Source organism: Paralichthys olivaceus, chromosome 10 (assembly GCF_024713975.1).
Source record: "Paralichthys olivaceus isolate ysfri-2021 chromosome 10, ASM2471397v2, whole genome shotgun sequence".
In the NCBI taxonomy this organism is placed as follows: domain Eukaryota; kingdom Metazoa; phylum Chordata; class Actinopteri; order Pleuronectiformes; family Paralichthyidae; genus Paralichthys; species Paralichthys olivaceus.
In genome coordinates, this window is record NC_091102.1 from 21,913,865 (window position 1) to 21,936,737 (window position 22,873).

At 40.0% G+C, this 22,873-nt stretch overlaps 1 protein-coding gene across 20 annotated transcripts in view; it reads left to right on the plus strand.

Moving 5' to 3' along the window:
• lrrfip1a (leucine rich repeat (in FLII) interacting protein 1a) overlaps positions 1-22,873 on the plus strand; it is a 42,005-nt gene that overhangs the window by 17,356 nt on the left and 1,776 nt on the right. Inside the window, exons 3-25 of one of the 20 annotated variants that reach the window (XM_069532264.1) lie at positions 3,930-3,947; positions 4,105-4,176; positions 5,326-5,367; positions 6,231-6,281; positions 6,508-6,543; positions 7,282-7,338; positions 7,416-7,457; positions 7,611-7,667; positions 8,636-8,695; positions 9,419-9,487; positions 9,701-9,745; positions 10,089-10,163; positions 10,591-10,668; positions 11,878-11,976; positions 12,427-12,453; positions 12,597-12,722; positions 13,064-13,135; positions 13,621-13,791; positions 14,162-14,254; positions 14,590-14,682; positions 14,836-14,928; positions 15,871-16,012; positions 21,550-21,599. In XM_069532264.1, coding sequence (XP_069388365.1) covers positions 3,930-3,947; positions 4,105-4,176; positions 5,326-5,367; positions 6,231-6,281; positions 6,508-6,543; positions 7,282-7,338; positions 7,416-7,457; positions 7,611-7,667; positions 8,636-8,695; positions 9,419-9,487; positions 9,701-9,745; positions 10,089-10,163; positions 10,591-10,668; positions 11,878-11,976; positions 12,427-12,453; positions 12,597-12,722; positions 13,064-13,135; positions 13,621-13,791; positions 14,162-14,254; positions 14,590-14,682; positions 14,836-14,928; positions 15,871-16,012; positions 21,550-21,599 — 1,668 coding nt within the window. Of the gene's footprint in view, positions 1-3,929; positions 3,948-4,104; positions 4,177-5,325; positions 5,368-6,230; positions 6,282-6,507; positions 6,544-7,281; positions 7,339-7,415; positions 7,458-7,610; positions 7,668-8,635; positions 8,696-9,418; positions 9,527-9,700; positions 9,746-10,088; positions 10,164-10,590; positions 10,669-11,877; positions 11,977-12,426; positions 12,454-12,596; positions 12,723-13,063; positions 13,136-13,620; positions 13,792-14,161; positions 14,255-14,563; positions 14,683-14,835; positions 14,929-15,870; positions 16,013-17,376; positions 21,136-21,549; positions 21,600-22,873 lie in introns of those variants that run through there. The other 19 variants (XM_069532251.1, XM_020099673.2, XM_069532252.1 and 16 more) reach the window with 19 other exon arrangements.

Here is a 22,873-nt window from a genome sequence, read left to right on the forward strand (position 1 = left end):
CTTACATCCATGAAACACTTCAGGAATTTCTGTCTGGTACTTAAATTACACCTAAAGCAGCTCAATGTTGTTGGACTTCAACATATTCATGGAGCATTATTACATCAACTATTTTACACTAGGTGCTATTGGTTAAAATGCATCTTAGTGATTGGTTACTCTCAATAACATGAGGGTTTCAGCAATGTGGTTTTAACCCTGTGTTGGCAGTTTGTACCTCGAGCATTTCCTGACGACATACACTGTTAAGCTGAAAGACTCTTGATCCTGTGGGTGATAGGTCAGATGTGTAAACAGAGTGCTATAACTAACATTACAGTGTAAGTAAATACAAACAGGTACAGTTTAAGATTTAATTGAATGCAAGATTCAACATGTTTATCATCACACTGGTAATACAAGATTATACTAATTCTAAACATCTTGATTATAATTTAGGATCAGCTTATAAACTCTTATCGCCTGATAGATCAGTTCTATTCTAAGATCATTTCACATGCTGTAAATTCATTTCAGTAACTGACGCCATGCTAATAGGGGGTTTCTAATGCAGAAAAATATCTGAACATTACAGAAAATTCACTCCACAGTATTCATAATGATACAAGAACATTCCTGAAGAAACATTTTCTAATTTCCTAGTCATACAATTTCAATATTTCATTCAATATACTGTTTGGGAATATTAAGCAAGTAAAAGTGAGGTTAAATGATGTGGATATTTTTTACAGTGTGGGTTGCTGTTGTGAGGATTAGTACACGGTCGGCCAAAGCAATGAGTAGAAAGTCCTCAAAGAGGCACACTAATTACTCTCTCAAGAAGGGTTTGATCCTTTTCCAATTAATCGCACGCCAAAAACTCTTCCAAGGATTTAAACTTTTCAAGACATGTATTTAAAAGTCTTATCAACATCACAAGAGGTTGAGGAGATGAAAGAGCAAAGACCACATAGTAACGCCTGCCATTGCATACTAACCCTTGAGGTTTCACCAGTTCTTTCAAGACAAATAAAAAAATAAAACAATAATTCTCTGTTATCTGTAATATACATGTTTGGAATTATATTCTGAGAGTGGAAAAATTTGGCTAGTTGATTTTATCATGTCTCTTTTTTGTGGCCCTGTCATACTAAACAGTAAAACATTTTTCCTTCAGCAGTGGAAAACTGGTTTTAAATGCAATCCAATTAGTCTTGAAAATAAAGACAATATTTAGTCCATATTTACTCATAAGTAGTAGATACATTATATATGGTTGATGAATAGAAAGATCAGAGAGAGCCTAAACGTGGATTGTGCCCTCAGCGTCCAGCACCCTCAGCGGCAATATTGGCACTGGCACAACATTTTGATTTGTGTTGAAACAGGTGCACATCTGAAAAAGTCTGTGTGGTTGTATGTTTGGACTGCAGGCCAGTAGTGTGCTACTTGTTTCTCCTTCTCTGGTTTACTGACGCCATATGCACATATGTTCCCTGAGCTTGTTTTGAAGTTAAGGCTCCTAAACCTGTAGTTAAATGTTACTAGGACTCTACTATTCTTGACATATATCAGATTATGTATAAAGTTTTGATGGGGTATGCGTTGATGCAGAAATACAACCAGCAATAAAAGAAGTACAAAATAACTAAATAATTAAAACGGATTATAAGTGTTAACAAGAGATAAATACAGCTGATACATATTGTATATATACTGTATGCCATTTTTCCTTTATACCATTAAGGTACACTGGGATAACCAGCATTCAGTTATTAAGCTATCACAACACAGCCCAACAACAACAGTCTACACAAACACACCGTCTCTCTCACACACACACACACACACACACACACACACACACACACACACACACACACACACACACACACACACACACACACCATCTCTCTCTCTCTCATAGACACGCACACAGACACACACAATCATACGCACCAGATTAACAATCATTGTTAAGCTGTCTGGTCTGTTTGTGTGTGTGTGTGTGTGTCTGTGTGTGTGTGCGCCAGCCATGCGTCCTAAACCCTTTAGCAGAGTTCTAAAGTAGCTTAGCAGGTTGCGGTCCTAGGTCCAGGCTCCAGTGGAGCAGTTATTACTGTTGCGATGTTGTTGACATGAGCGATGGGTCGCAGCGCTCACAGCCACGTCCTGAGTTTTTGGATGTTTTCTCACACATTGAAGACAGAACGAAAAGGTGGATTATCGGCTTTACAGCAGGAAACAAGATGTGTGGGGTTGCCCCTCTTGTTCTGAAATCTTAGCGTTGTGTCCTGCCGTGGTCTTGCCTACATACCGCCCGTGGTCTCTCCTGCTGAGGAATGCAACCTTTCCTGGTACCCTGAGTGCAACAGGACGGCCGGGCATCGGCTTACAGTGAGGGGGCTGAAGGCTGCCCTCACTGGGCGCCCAAGAACCCCTACGGTCAAGAAGGGGAGCTCGGTGAGTTGAATGGAACAGTGGCAAACATGTAAGCTGATTGGGTTACTCAACGATGAATGGGTTTATGACGTCGCCTCGCTCGCTTGCTAATTGGTTGTCCAGACAAGTAATATGAGTTAAGTAGTAGACACAATCTATCCAGTCAGTTATTCATCTGCTTTGGACTCTTCATCGATCATTTCTTGCCAAATTATGCTCTGGTTAATTCTCACATTTTATATTTGATGTGTAAAACAATCTCTTTTAATTGACAGCTTTTAGGCAGATGTGAAAGGTAAAAATGGAGAGAGTTGGAAGTCAGGGGTCAAAGAAATGCAGAGATGTTCCTGAGACAGGGTGTGTTTCTTTAATAGAACAAAATGGATATTTACTGGTTATGATGGATGTATTTGTTGAATTACTGTATTCTTGCACTTGTCCCAAAGTTATGGATAACAGTTGTAATGTATCACAGCTTCCTAAGCTTCCCCATCACTTCTGTCGTGATATTTTATATAGTGTATGCATCTGACTTCTGCTACTCACTTTTCCCCTCTTAAAATAAAGGATTTTGTTTTCTTTAGCAGACAGGACAAATGCAGCAGATTGTCTGAGTCTCCTGCATTTAGAGGTTGTCAGTGTGGGGATGTGACCTTTCATTTTGGCTGAACCTAGGAGCTCAGAGCAGTGGATCAACTGTCTCGTATTGATTATCTAGCACTGCTGCTGTTACTGAAGTGATGCAGTGGACAAAGATGTCTGCTGCAAATCCATTTATAAAAGCCAGAATCACAAAGCAGGAAAGCTGTATGTTGGGCAACTATACAAGGAGACAGTGGCAACAAATCTGGATTAAAGTACTGGCCCGATAGGATGGAAAGTGCAACAGTAGGGCAAGGGTGTGTTTTGGGCTTGTTGTGTTGGGTTTCATCAGTAGGGGGTTCTGAGATGTGCTCAAAGATTCCTCAAACACTGATGCTACTTGAATGAAGCCGCAATGAATAACAAAATAAAATAAAAATTATAATGTATTACAATGGCTTTAAGGGCAGGATTTGTATACAGTGTATTAAGGGTCCAGTGTGTAAGATTTAGGTGAAAGGGATTCATCGTCGGAATTCCATGTGGTGAAGTGTCCTTGGGCAAGATACTGAGCCCCAGACCATCTATCCATTGTTGATAATAGTTAATAATCACCTTCTAATATGATTTGTCAGACTACATGTCTTGTTTGCAGATCTCCGTAAACAAAGTCATTTAAGGCTTTCAATCGTGTGTTCCTGTTATTTTTTTTTTTTACTGCTGGTCATGTTGTGCAGGGGAGGGGGCACTTCATATTCTTGTGCCTCTGCATGTCTCATCTTGGCTCCAGTTCATTTTCAGTGACATATAATTTCCTACCTTAATTCCTTTCATCTAAGTTTTTAAGGCTGTTTTATTTTCTCTTCTTTTCATGTTTGATATCTTCCCACATTTCCCCTCTTCCCCTCACCGGTGTTGGTGTGTAGATCTTTCAGGTGCAGAAGGTAGGCGTCCTCTTCCTCTTTTCCACCTCGGCCTTAAGCTTGATCTCAGCTTGTAATAATCTTTGTGCTTCTCATTCTTTAAGAAAATAATGGAAATCAGTTACCTTTGCTTTGTTTCCTGTATTTTTTCTTGCCCTCATTTCCTGTCCCCTTTTAGAAGTATTATGGCCTGAACACCAAATTTGATGAGCGTGTGGACAACAGATGGGGAGATATTGAACAATGGATGGTACAGTTTCTGTGCTTTGATGACAACAATTAAAATAAACATGAACTTAATATGTTTGCATGAGTTTATTCCTGTTTGTTGGTGGTTTTACAGTGTGCCCAGTCTGCTTTTAATTTCCGGATCATTCCTGTTGAGCCTTTTTAGAAAAGAACAGATTATAATGAATCAAAGCTTGGCCATTAATGCTAATCTCATTGAAAGACCAGGCTGCCCACTTGGCTTTCAATCAGCATGACTATCTGCCCTATTGGTGTGAGAGACTGCATGGAGTTTGTTGTGTTGATTTTAACATAAAATCCCTGGATTGAATAATCCTACATCATAAGAGAGGTTCGAACACAACTATGAGGAAAAGTGTGAGTGACTAATTTTATTAACCATGGTGTGTTTTTGAAGGTGCATTGGAAGAGGTTTGCTTAAGTTTGAGAGTTAAGAGTTTGGACAGTCTTCCCTTGTTGTTGTTGCTAACTGCATCAGTGGTTTGTTGGCTGGATTACTGGTTGAGTGTGATGGTCATAAGAACATACAGGACTCCTGTAAAACGTATGTATTTTTTCATTGCCTTGGTGCCGTATGTTCATTGCATGGAATGAACCAAAGTTTCTAGTGATGTTTTACCTGAGTATTTACTTAAAAACTGTTTCTTCATGTGGTGTCAACAGGGATGATGGTCGATAATATTTCATTAAATCTGACTCCAAACTCACTTTTGAAATCTGAAGACTTCCAATCACCTTATTTGTCCCTATCCTGACTTAGTTTTACTTGAGCTGTGTATATTGGTTGTATACATTACTTTTTTTTTTTTTTCATTCTTTGCAGACAACTTTGTTGTCAGTGCTATTACAACCCATCCCATAAAATGACTATACATGTGGTCTTTAAGTTTAGTCTTCATGTGAGTTGACAGCAGACTGTCTCAACCAAAATCCTCACAACGTATTGAAATACACTGATCCTTAAAGGAAAACTAGCTCAGTGATATAACAACAGTTTTTGGCTGAAATATAAATATGCAACTCCCTGACCTGATAGTTACCTTCTTCATCCATCTGTCTCCTTGATCTTTGACATCTCTCTCCTCCTTCACGCTCTTCATCCCCTCTCCTCTCCATGTTTACCTCCCTCATACCTCCCTCCATCATCCAGGAGGACAGTGAGCGATACTCACGTTCTTCACAGATACACATGGTTTGTAGCCTTCCCTCTGTTTCCATCTCCTCATGCCTTTTCTCTGAACTGTAATCGGTCTTCCATCACTTGAAAAGAAAGCCACAAGGAACAACAAATGATTCAATGTTAGATTCAGGTTGATGAACATGTACTGTAAAATTGATCATTTGCAAAGTAGCAACTGTTATAAACATTGCTGAAGTCTATTATCTGGAATATAATCATTTAAGCAACAGGCCTCAATCACTTGTTTTCTGTGTTTACCACGTGTTCATCATGAGATGGTCCTCCTGTGTTCTTTTGTGCTCCTGGTTTAATTTGTTGTTAAAACAAACTCTAAAAACGTCCTCCATTTTCACAACCCTAATTCTATTAGTGCAACTTCAGTTATTTTATTAGAAAATATATTTTAATTGAGATTAAAAAAAACAGCAAAGTAGAAGTGATTGCAATGCAAAATTTGTATAATAATAATTTTTGTCCAGATGTCCAGTTTTGTGTAACCTGGCTTTTATTTGCAGCTTACTTTAGCTGGCCAGGCTAACAAAGTCTTTGAGTATTGGCTTTTACTTGAGATTGTGTTTTGCAAAGTACTACAGGAAATCACTGTAATTCAGAGATGTGCTTCTTCATTCAATCAAGATACTGTTGAACTTTTGGCAAGTGACCATCACCAAGAAATGCAGAAACCATATTTGGTAGCAGAGAAAATTTACATATAGCAGCCTTAAGTACATAATTCCAATTAAAAACAAAGTTCACATAAAGAGCAGTCATAGAATACCTGCTGTTAAAATCCACTGTTCACTGTCATTGTTGATGTGCATCACATGTTGTGTCCAGTCTAACCATCCATCTCAATGTCTCACTCTCTTACACAGCTCTCAGACGATGATGAGCGGATGTCAGTGGGAAGCCGGGGAAGTGTCAGGGTCAGTATCACTCAAACAGCACATGCAAAAAAAAAATCCCCTTTACGCCTTTTCTCTTTCAGTCATCATTAGTATAAGTTAAATTACCTTTTAATTCATACACCTGCTCTTCTTCAAGCTTTAGTCATGTGGAGGCTGTGTGTGTCTGTCCTTGATCATTGAATAAGGTGCGTCAGTGTGGGTGGCACTCGTTGCCAGTGTTGATGTTGTCGTGTTTTGTGCACAGTCGGATCTTGATGCGGTCGGAGCTTATGCTGGAGGGGTAAGGGCTGATCTTCTTCAAACATAGACCATGGATTAGTTTTAACCTGTCTGCCTGTCTTGTTGTTTGACTAACAACTTGTTCGGAACGAGCCAAATAATCACAAACAATGTTTGTGTGTTAATATTTTTTGTATAATGTATGAATTAAACAGATTTTACTCATAAGGCGCAGTGGGCTGTCTGTCAATGTAAATTGACATAAACAGAACGACACATTTTGTTAACTTTAAAGATCTGTTGCATTATGTTGGAAACTATGCATGAATGTGGACTAACTTAGTCAGTTTCTTGTAAACCTTTCAAGATGCTATGTTGGGTCATTTGTTTGAGCTTTGTGAAGGATCATTGCCAACCTTGGAGAAAGAAGAACACTGTTATCTGGCTCTAACCGAAACCCATGTCAGTACTATTTTAGGATCAATTGTGTCTCTTCATTGTTAGTGCTGTTTTCTTTGGCAGTCTGTTCATCAGATGAATCCGTTTGTTTTGTCTTGTTGGTTGCATGTCGTTCCACTGTGACCTTGAGTATACATTTCACCAGTGGCTGGCCAGATTGAAGAGTCCATTCGTTGTGCATGTGGATTTGCTGTGTGTTGCCTGGATTATCCCTGTGATAACTGTGCTTTGAAAGCAATGAAAGATGTACATTTGGCATTCTGGTTTTGGAGTGAGAAAAGATTTGTCTAGATGGCTTGTTTTCATCCTTCATGGTTCTCCATCTCTTCCTACACTTAAGGGCTCCTCACATAAGAAGTCAAAGAAAAAGAAGAAACATAAGCACAAAGACAGAGATGTATGTAGAAGCTCAAACTGCACAAATGGCCTTCAGAAATGGCATCAGTGTTTCTCAATCGTGTTGTTTATTCGCAGGGGAATGGCAATGATGATGATTACAGTGTCATGTCCAGCAGGGTTAGTAGCTGTGTGTTAAACTGACTGTACGCACATCTGTATTTGGTCATTTGTAGGGATGTTTTGTGAACTGCATGATTCCTCCTGTTGAAGGGAAATAACAGAAGCTGCATCCCATCACTCATTACTCTCTTTTCTCTCACATGCTGTCAGAGCTCGAGACTCAGTGATGAAAGCAGGGTATCCCGCGCATCCAGGCTAGACCTAACGGTGCGTGTTGGCCCCCTCAGATCCATATTACTGAAAAGTCATATGTTGTATGTACAAAACCACATATGAAATTTTGTTGGTGTTGATAGTTTGTGTGATTGTGGCCAAACCTAAACAGAGTGATGTGTTGAGTTCATCACCCTAAGCCTTTAAACAGAGGAAAATTCTGTAGAATTTGAAGTTTGGAATAAAAAGTTGAGGAATTCGCAACTTAGAGCAACACTGTGTAACTTTTACTGAGCAACAGCACCCTCTGCAGCTAGATATGATGATTAACTCTGTTGGGTTAGTTTTCATGTAGAGAAAAAAAAATAAAAAATACCAAACACTGTTTAGAATTCTTCATCTTGTAAAAGTTTCCTGGTTGAATTTTGAGATTAATTGACTTGTAAGTCTTTTGAACTGATCTACTGGCATTACTCTTGAACTTGCTGGACCTGATTGTGACAATCGTACCCACTCACCAGAGTTACAACCATTCAGGGTGAGGAGTGGGAATGATCCGATCACCATTCTCCTCATTCCAAGTCATTGAACCGTTAAACTCATTTTGAAGCTGCTGTTGTAGGGTAAAAAAGTTGCATAGTGTTGCATAGAGGAAGGACGTCTGGTTAAAAATATGAATGACAGGGACTTTTCCACTCATCCAGAACTGAAGCTTCTCAACGCAAATACTTTTCATTCAGAAAACCACTCCTGCTAGTTTTACATGGTTTAATAGCTTCTTTCATTTTAACCAGTTATTTCTGCCAGTGTTAAACAGAACAGTGCTCTGCAGCCATAAAGATGTTTGTCCATTATCCTCAACACTTGTGCTCCTCAGACGACCAGTTCACACTTTCTTTTTCAAAATGTTGAAAAAACAAACCAACAAATGCGTAACTGTTCAAATACTTCTGTCAGATGGATTTGGTGACGTTAGTTTTTGTGGTGGTTTGATGATATCGCCTGTGCTCCCCAACTCGCAGAGCTCCAGACTGAGTGACGACAACCGGTTGTCTCGTGCCTCTAGATCAGACCTGCAGCCGGTGGGTGGCACTGCACCGCAGACTGTGGCTTTGCTCTCATACCACTAATGGCCTGTGCTGTGCACTTCTCTTGTGATCATGAGCAAAATGTGCTGCAATATTAACTGCGTACCACTAGTGAAAATCGTTTTGTTGTTTAATGACTCATGTAGTGGTTTGTCATCTAATAAGGTGTCTTGTGTTTTACTGAATAATACATGCATGTGCAGCACTTCATTGTTTGTATTGAAATTTTACAAAACGTTTGTCTTGATACATAGTGATATGTTCTTGAAATTACTTTGTGTTGGAGTCTCAGTTCACACATTTTGGCAAGCAGATAAGTTGCCTGTTTGTTTTTGTGTGTTAAAAACAAGTTCTACTCATGACTTCCAAAGATGAATGTCTGTGTGCGATTGGACTTTTCCTGGGACAAAGCCTCAGAAGCTTTGTTATAGGTGAAAGTTGAAATGTATACATGACTGCCATGAAGTATGAGTTTCATTGGTCTGTGCATCTGTGTTGTGTTGTGCATGTGATTTACTCAACCCAAACAGACAAAGTCTGAGTTACACTTTTGTGTCATGGTATGAATGCAATGCTAACAAGTTGAAGTTGCACCCTTGCTAACAAGTTTGGCGGCTTTCAAAACGCATGTTTTAAACTTCTTGTCCACTTTTTCCTATTTCCCTTCATCTCTTGGTTCATTACTCTTCCCTCCCTCTGCCCCTCTCATCATTTCAGACCTCTGACCTGTACGGTCTCAATGGTCTGTCCTCTAGAAACGCAGGGTCAGCTTTCAATGGTTACCAGGTCTGTATACCAGACAGACAAACACATAAACACCTGGAGGTAAAAACAGTTAACAAAGCTTTACTGATGCTCTGCAGCTTGACCTTATGAACTGACTCTTTTTGGAGGGGACAAAAGAAAAGAGAGTTTAAATCAGTTACAAGTTTAAACTCTATTCATTTGCCTGCTGTCTTGTGCAAACATTCTTTCTCCTCATGACCTTCCATTGTGCAGTTCTACAGGTCACTTAGTCAGATCAGCCAGCAGCTCTATTTTAGGGTTGGTTCCATAAACTTACTTGTATCACTATAACTTTCACTAGTGTTACTGACGCCTTTAATTACCCATTCACGCCAGTGTTCCTATAAGCACATAGAATTGTTTGTGTCAAATGCTGTAATGGTTAAGGCAAGGGCTTCATCATTTGTTAACATCCACTCAACATTGACTTCAGTCACTGCACCACTGAATATTTGGCACGGACTTTGGTTTGTCTGTATTTTTTTCACAATTGAGTAGAAATGTAGATAATGGACATCTTAAAGATAGTGTTCTGTGTTCACACACCTGAACCATGAGCCTCCTGTTTACTTTGCATGCATATGTGTGTGTGTGTGTGGAGTCACATGTGCAGAACTCCTTATATGAAGACAGCATCTGCAGTGGATCACGGAGAGTCACTGGATCCAGCTCCCATGTAAGATTTGGTTTGATTGGTCTTGTTGGTTTGACAAACATGAGCGTGGCCATGTTATTTGTGAACAGGCTTTTGTGCAATAACTGAATTGGTGTGCGACTAACAGTTGTTAAAGAAGCTTTTTGTCTTGTTCTTACACGAGTTGGACCTTCCTTTAATTCTTGACTGATATAGGGATTGTTGCTGCTGCATGGGCAACACTTTGCATCGATGATGATCTATTTCAATGTTTCAGTTCTGTTAGTGGTTTTGGAAACAACACATTTTGCACTTAGCTAATAGTGATGGCATGCAGATTCTGAATTGCTCGATCACATATCTCCCCACGATGCATTTGCTACCTGTTGTGTTGGGCTAGGTTTGTGCATTCTTGCTTGCGTTGGATTCGATGTCTAAACAGGAATATGATGGTGTGTTTTCCCTGCAGCCATTAGAGTACAGTAGTTATCGCAGTTCCGGCTCCAGAGCCTCCAGCAGGGCCGGTTCAGCCCGTGCCAGCCCAGTGGTGAGCTCTTACTCCTCAGACACCCTTCTACCCACAAAATGACGAGGTTACATGATGCTTTGTTAATGCATTAACTGAAAAGTCATCATGTTCTTACACTACAGCATTCAGTTATGATCCACTGTTTCACATCAGAGAGAATTCAAGACACCAAAAGCTACATGCAGCATTAAAGGGCCCTCACATCCTTTGTGCAGAGGGCAGTGCAGATGCTGTGCAGTTACTGAAGAGCGACATGATACAGATATGATCGTTGATTTCTGCACAAAAGAGCAGATTGTTCTCTTGTGTAAATGGATTAGCAAATGTATTAATACACAATATTAATGCTTTGTAAATGGAGAACAAGAGGCTGTGTAACATTTCAACTAGAGAGAAATATGAAGGGGAAGAACAAGATAAAACTTCTCCTGAGCAACAGGGAAGTAAGAACATCACAAATCACGCAACCGATTAATTGTCTTTACACACAGGTGAGCTTCAACTGTTAACAGTTGTGTAGAAATGGAAAGAATAATAAAAACACTTTATTTATGGCTGGTGCCAAAACGTGGTGTCAACCGGTGCAGAAACCAAAGATCATAAAGGTTCTTTGACACCACAGCATGTGCACTGTCCCCCTGATGTGCACAAAGGTGCAAGGTTGCAGCTTTAATAAGACGTTGTAATGTTAGTAAGACATGAATTGAAACTCACTCAGGTAAAATAATCACATGAATGAGTGGAGACATCCTACAGTCACCAGCCTGTAGCAGCAACTGTGCTTTAGTTCAGGCTTGTTTAGGATTTCGATGTGTGTTGATCTCAGCTGTCATTGTACGAAGCAATGGGCTGCACCAGAATGTCCAAAGTGATGTCACTGACTGAGAAGGAATTATCATGATTTAGAGTTGTGGTAAATGGACAGTGTGATGCATTCATCAATGTTAGTGCTAGTGCATCCCCTTTCATTTCAAATAGCAGCTAGTCCAGTTCCTTCTTTCTCTGAGAACATAGATGATTTGATGTACTTGGTGAGTTCAATTTAAGAATAAGGATGATTGACCGTTTAGTCTTTTATGTGTTTCAAAAATAGTTCTCCACTTCTACATATACTTCATTTTTCCCAACCAGTTTTTTTTTTTAAATAGCAGTTTTTTCTCTGTGTGGACTTGTTCCAAATGTTTGGCTCCTTTGTTGATATGTCTCGCCCCCTGCTGGCTGATGTAGGACAACTGCAGCTCTGTTGCCAGTTTTTTGAGGAGTGCGGCCAGTAGCAGTGGCCTCCCCCGGGACCTGGACGATGTTACTATCCCTGACTTTGCAGATGTGAGTCTGTTGGCACCCACAGGATGCAGTGGCCGTGATGCGAGCTGAATTCCTGCTCGATTGTTTTGGTTTCTTGTCACTCATCCTTACTCTTTGCGCCCTGTGTGGTGACTGTGGAGACTCCTAGTTCGTCTAACAACCAGAATGTTTTTGACTGTGGGCTTGAAGCAGAGATTGTGGATGATGTGATGTTTCTATTGTTTTTTAACACATTGTTTGTTGTTGAACGGATGGTGTGTCAGACGGATTTCAGACCAGTTACGTTTCGATTGCCACATCGACTAATTATTTGCATGATGTTCCACATTAAAATATAAGTAATGTGTTCATTAATATAAAACAGTTTGAGATTTTGGGACTTCTTTCCTTCCGCCCTCCCTCACTCCTTTTGGCCTTGTGGCCTTTCCATGACCCTCTTAATTCTCTGACTGTTGTTTTTTGTCTCAAAAGGTGGAGGACAGAGATTATCTTGAGAAGGTGAGTGGACCGCTTTTCATTTAAAATGCATTAATTGATCTGGTTGATGGAGAATATGGGGTGTGTGTGGGGGGGGTGTTACAGTAAGAATTTAAGAGCTAAATGATTTTTTTTTCTAAATGTGTATTTTGTCACTTTCCTAGGGATCTCGAGCAGCTTCTTCCTTAACCGCAACAACGCTCACATCCTTAGGTGGGACATCCTCCCGAAGGGGAAGTGGAGAGACGGCTATAACTGTAGACGCTGAGACATCCATACGAGAAATCAAGGTAATGCTGAAGAAATGAGAGGGAGGAAGAGAAGAGAAAGGCTTCCTGTGTGTCCACATGAGACTCTGAGAAATAAGAAAACAATAATTTATGATATTTACATTAATCTCAGTTGATGTCAGATTGGAAAGACGACAATAGATCCAAGAAAAAGTGTTTCTTTTATCAAAATGCTCTTCTATGCAGATCTGTGCTCAGTTCATTCCATTTGCATTCTTTCTGCAAAACACTTCCGTCAGTGTGATTGTTGCACCAAACTTTCTGCTTCCTTTGTTCTGATGCTGTCACTCTGTGCTTCTCACTGTCACCACTGCCTCTGCTGCTGTTGCAATCTTCACCAGGAGATTCATGAACTGAAGGATCAGATTCAAGATGTGGAAACCAAGTACACGCAGAACCTAAAAGAAGTTAAGGTATAAGCCTGGGACCCTCCCAAAATCTGCTGGGCCGTGCACTGGTTACTGTGGTGTTTCATTGTTTTTTAACTCACTAAAGGTCAAATGTGCACAAAGAGCACAAAGTACAGTTTACTGAGATCCTGAATTGAAACTGAATTAAATTAAATTTTTGTTTTCCTCACTGTAAAACATTTGGCTTATCTAAACATTGGTGGGGCAGTACTATAGGATTAATAGTGGTGCTCTAGACTCAACACAAATAATGACACACATTGTAAAGTTGTATGATTCTGTGTGTGAAAATGCAAGTTAGTGAAATTGCCTCTGCATGCTGCTGCCTTTCTTCATTATAGCGTGTGTGTGTGTTAGCATTGGCCCTTATGTCTTTACTTAAATCTTGACATCCCAGCATTTAAACTTAGAGATAAAGATAAGAACTTGAGTTTAACCTGAGTCACTACCTCCTACATCGGTATGTCCTCTCTGTGTCGTGACATTAGGATACATTATCAGAAGTGGAGGAGAAGTATCGTAAAGCCATGGTGTCCAACGCTCAGCTGGATAACGAGAAAAACAACTTGATGTATCAGGTGGACACACTCAAGGACTCGCTCATGGAGCTGGAGGAGCTGCTGTCTGAGTCACAAAGAGGATACGAGGAGAAAGTCAAGGTACATCAGGAAGACACGATGATGATCTGAGAGCTTTATAGAATTTGGCCACCTTTTGAAAGCATTGAGTGTTTTGAAGAGATGTATTGACAGTTTTTTTTACAGAAGATGTGAGAATAAACAGTCAGCTGTAAGATGAAGCCGGACAAAGACCCATTATACATGAGTGTTATTACACTGTGATTATACCAAAGTTCAGTTAATATTAAACCAACTCACAGATTCTGCCTTGTTTTGATTAAATGTGACTCTAATGCTCACAACATGATTAAGATGACGACATCGCACTTTGCAGCAACAATTTTTGACGGAAGCTCAAAATGAAAACTCCAAAGTTATCTGTTGTCAAACTGTCTTTTGTTCTCCACAGGACTATGACAGAGAAAAGCATGCCCACAGTGTCCTTCAGTTCCAGTTCAATGAAATGAAAGAGACTCTAAAACAAAGTGAAGAGCTGCTAAATGTGAGTATTTGTCTCCCAGTGTGAAAATGTGTCACTGAAGTATGAAGTACTGTGTAGACGTGGAGCTTTCTCTGGGTTAGAATGGTAAACGGTCTTTATTTATATATTATGTATTTGCCATTTTCACCATTCACTAAATTTGATGGCTGTTTACCAAAAGAAACCATCTGCAAACAACTGCGTGTTACGCAGTCCGTCACTAGGAGAAGCTGCATGTTGAGGTGCTTTTCACAACATTCTTTTTTTCTTCATCCACTGTATGCATGAGCTGCATTACTCTTTTTGTGATCTCTCTCTCTTCCTCTCAAGCTTTGTTTTCCTTCTTTGCTACTCAGGAGATCCGTCAGCTGCGTATGAAACAGGATGGTTTTGTTAGAGAAATATCTGACCTGCAGGAGACGGTGGAGTGGAAGGATAAAAAAATTGGGGTACGACCCGTGAACTCTTGTCCAGCGGTTTAGTGATTTTAACAGTTGGTATTGTTTCTCCTTTGCATGATGCTGAACACCTTTTACTTTCACTTCTTTTCCACAATTTCCTTCCTCTTGGCCACTCTCTGCCACTGCTGTGGCTCTGCTCAGGCCTTAGAGCGACAGAAAGAATACACAGATGCAATCCGAACTGAGCGAGATGAACTCAGAGAGGAGGCGGTGAAGCTCAAAGACATTCTAAAGGTACTCTGAAAATATGTCTGTCTAATTTGTCTTGTACTCCACGCTGTCTTTACTGATCTCCAAGTTCAGCCTGCAGTGTGAGCGTTTAGGAAATACATTTTGAAACCATAAAAGAGAAAATAAGGTTTTCAATATCTCATTACTATATTAACTGCACTGAATTTTAAAGGGATAGTTCCCAGAAAAATTTAAATGTACTCATTATTTTCTCACCACTAAGCCGATGAAGTGTTTGAGTCCACAAAACACTTTTGGAGTCTTAAATACAGTTGCAGCGGAATCCAATAAAGTTGAAGTCAATAGTGACCTCTTCTTCAGATGTAATAAAAAAACATAAAAAACATAAAATGCATCCATACTGCTTGTGTGTTGTCGTCTTAGTGCCCACAAGCCCCGAAATTCAAATTCAACTCAAATCGACGTCATTTACTCCATGTTTTTAGCCTGAATGTCCGCTGATAGCCTCCATGGAGGCACGTTCACGTACCCTCCGGCACAAGGAACAGCACACACTCTCGCCCGAGGGCACTTTCCTGTGGCTATGTCGGCAAGCTTCACTATACTTGCTAGACTTTTAGGCTTAAAACACAGTGTGAATGACGATATTTCGAATCTGAATGTCGGGGCTCGCAGACACTTGGATGACCCCACACGAGCATGGAGGCATGTTTGTTTGTTATTTTATTACGTCTGAAGAAGAGGTCACCTGGGCTGAATCACTACTCATAGTGGTGAATAGAAAATGAGTGAATTTTCATTTTTCTGTGAACTATCCCTTTAAAGTAAAACCAGATCCTGGTGTATTGAAAGTTAATTTGTCCTGTTGTATTATGTTGTCAGAAATGCTGATTCTAACCGAGGAATCTTGTTCCCATCAAAGCGGAACTGAACTATTTGCAACTCATTTACTGAACTAATGTTTTGACTTTGCACTGTGTTTAGAAACATGGAATAGTGTTGGGACCTGATCTAAACATCAATGGGGACATTGTTGAAGCAGAAGTTGACGGGTCCAGTGGAGACTCTGCTCAACAACCAGCTCAGGAATCACAGACGTCACCTGCAGAGGGGAACAGCATGCTCGGTAAAACCCACTGTGGAACAAAAACTTTATTTCTTTTAAATGCATGGCTCAGCATATACTTCATCAAACACTTTCATTCCAAATGCTTCAGAGAAGTGATGAAACACAGTTAGTTCATTGTGTGGGTACATGTATGCAATTCATTTTCTCCCACTGCTGGGACGTTAAGTGTTGTTTTAACTGTGATTTGCTATAAAGGATAAGCCTTGTGATAATTTACACCGATCTTAAAGGATAAGGGTGGTTATAATCTAGATTTTTCTTGAGATTGAAATCAATTCTTGGAGCCCTGGCCGTTGGAAACAGTTGATGACAAATTATCGCAGCACAAAGTCAGTGTTCTAGATGTTCTTGAGCCTACAACTCACGATGAGAGCCTTTATTAATGAGAAATACAATCAAAGTCTGAAATTCTGTGGCAACTTTCTGTCTGTTGTTGAAGATTTTTTGAAACTATCAAATATATATTGATTTGACAAACCTTTTTTAAAATTTTTAACAAGACAAGTAAAGACTAGAACACAACAATAATGTATTCTACTTACATTATCTGCGTGTTTTACACTTTACCATAGAGCATCACTGTTGTCCACAAACTATTAAGTGAGTGATATGTTCCTTCATTACTATCAACACATAATGTGTTTTTTTTCTATGTCCTACTGAAAAAAATATTGTCCTGCTGACATAAGTAATAATGACATATTTACTCCTGTTTGAAAAATGTTTGTACATCATTCTTAGTACAAATTGATGGAATTGTGGCAGAGTGCAACAAACAGGAATGGGATGTTCAACTGATGTTCAATCATCAAGAAAGGTTTTAGAGTTACCAGCCTTATCCTTTGAGCCACATTCATCTGATTGCTGTCCTGTAGAAACTAAGATCCCAATTACTAACTTGCCTTGTCTTCATTGCTAACGTTTTGACTTTTAATGCATTTTCCTTGCACCTTTCGCACCATGTCAGCTCATACATAATATTTCTGATTCACAACCAAATCTGCTTACGTGTGTGGTATTGGTGTGTAGATGCTGACAAGTCTTCTGTAGCATATTGACGGATGTGTAGAGATATAGATGATGTAGAGTACTCTTGAGCTGCCAGTCTTTGGCTTCTTTTCCTGTCACACAGTTGTTCGTGGGATCAAGAACTTCATTTCGGTGTCGCTCCTGCCTTTCTTCTTCTTCTTGTGCTTCTCTTGGGTATCTTGACTCTTGTGCTTCTCTTTCTGGCCACTGAATCAATCAGGTGTTCTGCCCGTATCTGCTAATGTGCTCCCTGATGAAGATTTTTGAAAATCATGTCTTAAGTCAACATTTCTTTGGCCTTTTATCACCATATGCTCTTCATGATCTCTCAGGCAACACAGATGAGACTGAGGAGGTGGATCCAGATCAGCATCAAGAAATTGTGAAAGAGGAAGCACAAGAGAATCAGTTGAGCTCTGATAAACTCTGTGATGTTGCAGTGTCCACAGTGGAAACATCTAGTGGAGAACAGACTGCAGAGGAACAACAGACATGCTTAAGCACAGTGGACGAGCGCATTGGAGAAAGCGACCTCAGCAAAGACTTAAATATTGACATTCCCGATCATCCAATTACTGAAGCCAAAGATATAATTGTAACAAGTGCTGAGGAAAATAGTCCAGACACAGAAACAAGCAGGTGTGAGACAGATTTAGTGGAGACAGAAACCGAAAGCAGCAGTGTTAACACACACAGGGATGATTTTAAACAGACATGTAACAAGCTTAGTGAAAAGCAAGAAAACAAACAAGAAGAAGCTATGGAAAGTAATTTGAGTACAGAATCATGTCCTCAGCAAAAAGATGTGAAGGACATCGCAAAAGACATAGACAATGTCGAGGCGAAGGAAATACCCAGTAAATCTCAGGGTGAAGCTAATGCTTCAGGGAAAAGGAAGAAAAAGAAGAGAAGAGGCAAAAAGAAAGGGAACCAACAAAAAGATGAAACAGAAAAAGAAAACAGCAAAACAGAACACAGTGTAGAATCAGATAAAGAAGAACAAGTTGGATCTAATACAACAGAACCTAATATAGACGATTCTGTCGCTGAAATCCTCAAGGAATCAAAGATGGATCAAGTAAAGAAAGAGCAGGTCGGGCAACAAATTGAGGAAGCAGAAGAAGCAGCAAAAGCACTCGAACCCACTGAAACCTTTTCTCACAAAGAAGCTTTCCAAGAACCAAATGAGCATGACAAGGAACAAACTTTGAAAACTGAGACAATAGAAGAATTAAAAGAAGTGGCACCAAGCAAACCCCTTTCTTGCACTGAAACTCGAGAGGAAATAAGAGTTAATCACGAAACAAATGAACCAAACAAAGATCAGAGTGACACAGCAGACATAATAGAGGTAGTGGCACCAACTGAAACTTTTTCTCATATTGAAACTCCGATGGAATTATGCAAAGAACCCAGTATGGATGAGCAGGGCAAAGAAGAAACAGAGAAAGCAGGAGAGGTTGAATCTATACCATGTCCTCAGGAGACCCATCTGGGTACATGTGATCTTACTGACACCTCCACCAGTACAGACTGCACCGATGGCCTTGACAATAAGCTTACTTACAGTGTAGATAAGTCAGTACTCTCAACTAATGGTCACATCATCCAAAGTGAGTCAAAAATCATTGATAATGTTGAGGATGAGGACGTTGTGTCTGTTGATGAGATGAAGCCTGAATGTAAAACTGATACCATCGGTCAGGAAAACACTGAAGATGAATCACACGTTCCGAGCAACATCGATGTTGCTGCTGATTTATCTGAATCCACTAACGTTCATGAGAGAATAGACCTCACATCAGTCTTGTCGGCATATACTGATGACGTCACAAGCTGTCTCAAGAGCTTGTCTGACTCCAAGCCTCAACCAGAGCCATCATCACTAAGGGATGACTCTCCCATCATGGTTCCTGATAAAGATCCTGAGGAGACAACAAAAGATATAGAGGAGGCAGGAATACAGACTGAACAAGAAAGTTTTCCTCTCAGCGTCACTGCTCCTTGTCAGGCTGGTGGTAATTCAGAGCTAAAACAAGATGGGACACAAAAAGAAGAGTTGGAGAGAGACTTGAAGGAACCTGGAGGTTTAATCGAGCCAGAAAGCTCCTCACATGATGAAAATGGCGACAGCGCATCATTAACGAATAACCCAGATGCATTAGACATCGAAAAAGGTCTGTTAGAGACTGAAGCTCAGGTTGAACATTTAGATGAGGTAGAAAGCCAGACATTAGAGTGTGTGGACCTGAAAGATGAATCAAATGCCAGAGAAACAGATGAGATTGATACCACTGACAAGTTAAATACACCAGACTCTCAGAAAGAAGAAGAGATTGGTTCCTCCTGTTCTCTGGCTGAGCACCTGCATGAATCCAGCGAAGACAAACGCGAGGATGATTCATCTCAACCTAACCAGCAGGGCAGTGATGAAGAGGATGGTGAAGATGAGGAAGGGCAATCTTTTGATTTTGATGACATGGATGTTGAAGCAGCTTTTCAAACCAATGCACCAGAAAACAAAGAAGAGGAAATCGTTGAGGAGGGAGTTGAAGTTGTGTCAGATCCAAGTGAAAATACACAAAACAAGCCAACTGAGAGAAACGATGAGACGTCTACGTTTGATGAGTGTAACCAGGTAGATAAAGAGTCTGAAACAATACATCAAGACAAGCAGAGCACTTTGGCTCATGAGGAAGCCACGGCAGATGAGGCACGGCCCAATATAGAGGACGGAGCCATTTTAAATGTTGTAGAGTCAGGTGTTGTTGCAGAGGACACTAACCAGGCAACATCTTTTCCAGTAGAGGAAGGATTAGACAAGCAGGAGTTACAGGGTGACAGTTTGGTTTCACCAGAGAGGGCCGTCCATGTAGCCAGTGACAAAGAGCCACCACATTCAAGCAAAGATGTAAGGAAGAACAGCAAGAAAGGCAAAGGCAAGGGCAAAGAGGACTGTAAAATGTCTTAGTTTATAAGTGGTATATACTGTAGTATAGATGTATCTGATGTTCCTTCAGTAGTCGTTGCTTAGCTCTTAAAAAGGGGGTAGAATAGATATTTGCAAAACCAAACAGCACTTTGTTGAACAGTGGTGTATGTATGTATGTTATTTTTAAAAATGCACGGTAAAAGTCCAAACATCAGTTTTCATTGAGGTCATATGTACAAAAAAAGGATGATTTGCGGAGAGATGAAGAAACTGCGAGGATGGACTGGACTTTGACCAGTGGATAGAACTGCTACTTGTATTTAGTTATTGATGTAATAGCCTATGATGCTTGTGATGTTTTATTGAGGATATTGTTTTTCAGTGTCTCAGACCATTTGTTCTGCTTGATGGAATTGTTATTCCCTAAAAGAGCTCATTCGGGGGGGGGCACATTTTGCTAATTCTCATTTAAGGGGCTATATATAAGTTATCACTACATAGCTATGTATGTACAGCTGCGTATTTACCAGTGTAAAGAGAAAAATTCAGTCTTGAGCACGATCACACAAACATAAATTTGCAGGTGAATGTTGCAGGTCAAACGTCACCAAAGTTTAACTCCACAAGAAGCTGCACTTCTGATGTGCTTTTTCACCTCCTCGCTCACACTGATAACCAGGAGGCGAATGTTCGCAACTGATGCATTTACACGTGTGACCGGGCCTTTACTCATCACCGGAAATTAGCATGCTAACATATTTGTAGTGGCCCAGCTGGACTTTCTTGTCACTTTTTGATAGCTGTAGCATCCAGTCAACTCCTGCTCAGAGGACACATCATGACCTCATGTCTTGTAAAAGTAGCCGTTGGTCATGGCAAGCGGCCATCACCGTCAACCATTTCCAGCAAGACACCACATTTGGTAGCAGAGTAAACTTACATATAGCACCTTTAAGACTGTAGCAATCTGGCTTTTACATTTTCTAGGTATGTTATGAAGGTTCAAATTATAATATTTAGTTAAGACATTTCCAAGGCCCTGAATTCTAAGGCACATTAATGTATGATAAATGCATGTTTACATTATGTTCCACTTTATGGAAAAGATGTCTGCGGTCCCTGAACAATGAAATGCCAATAAATCCCCTGTTGACACCTATTTGAAATGTTGATCTAAACTCATTTTTGTTTTCAACGTTAAAACCTTCTTTATCAGTCTATACTTGGATATCTGTTGTCACACATTGTGGTTATATGCTGTAGCGTGAATGTAGTTCCACCAGCTGCATTGACCCTCCTTTCCACAGTCTGTGCATGCTAACATTCCCCCTCACACCCCACTCCGTCACTCCCCTATGGACTCCTGTTGTGTTGCATGCATCAACCTCACTTGACCCAGCCCCCTCACACACCATCTCCTTGGTTCTCCCCACCCCTGGTATGTTCACTGATTTTGTTCTTTTTAAAGATGGACTGTAGCTGTTGTGATTTATTGTTGCTTGAATTCATATGACACCAAGATGTGAGACGAGCCTTTCTGAGACATTGTCTTGATGCGTGTTTTGTCTTTTAGAGATTCGCCTGAGGAAACTGGTGGATGAGCGTGAAAAAATGATAGAACAGGTGAGTCAGTGATCTACCTACTCTCTGAGACAGCAATATTAATATTGTTTACTGATGATTTGATAATCTTCCCCAAGAGGGATGACTGAGTGGAATGTACTTTTATAACAAGGAATGTAGACACTCATTTATTTGGAGTCAATCCCACATATCGTACACTGCAGTTGGAAACACAAAATTTGTAATTAACAGCCAAAAAAATGCTTTTTACTGTGCGTAAATGTGAAATCTCTCCAGAAGTCTCCAGCAGTTTTTGAGAATTAAAGTGGAAAGCGCATATCACCAAGGCCAAAGGTCCCTTTTAAATTCAGTCAAACTGAACCAAATTAAATCAGTCAATTATATGCCGGGTTTTTGTCATGAAGACCCATGAATTATTCTGTGGGAAAACATTGAAAATGTTCTCAGAATGTTAAAGGAAACTATATTTGTGACCTGTTTTTAAACCTGCACTTATCTACATTTTCTTATTATATACTGATCAAATTGCTACGCGTCATGTCAATTGTGAACATCACAACTCTTCAGTTACTCATTTAGTCTTGTAGCTTATTGTTCTGGTGGTAGCTGTTTTCAGTGGAAAAGCACAGATAGACCCACTTTACACCACGTCTCTGCTGCTTGTGAGCTGCCAACTTTTCTGCTGTTTGGTGCTGGACACTGAAGTTAGCAGCTAAGGATAGAAATATTTTTCTCATGAGTCAGTGTAGATCAAAATTTAGTTTTGGAAATCGCAGGCCTGTACTACAGAGCGAGTTCAACATATCTAGGATATGTTTTTGTTACGCGGTCCAACTTGACCTAACATCATCCGTCCTGGATAACTTGTGCTACAAAGCTGGTTCTCAGCTGTCTCAGTTCACCATGGTTTGCCAAATCCAGCTTTGAGTTTGTTTATCTGATAGAGGCAGAGTCGTTAAATATGAGCGATGGCGTGACAGTTTACACTTTTCACCAATTGTTGAAAAAAGCCCAAACTCAACACTGTAAGTTTCGTGATCACTATAAGCAAATAATTTAAACAGCATCTATATAGAAATTATTCTATCCCAACCTTTTTGATCCATATAAAAGGTTGATCACTGTGACTGATCAAGAGCTTTCCACTTTTCTCAGTTTAATAAGCCAAAGAAAATCCATTTTGTGTACAATTTTCCACCTGCCACAAAAACCTGCTTTTAATATTCACTTGTCAACTGGAACCAGCCGACTAGGGGCAGAGTGCCAAGAATCATTAAAAGAAAGAGAATATAACATTGTATCTGTCACAAAGA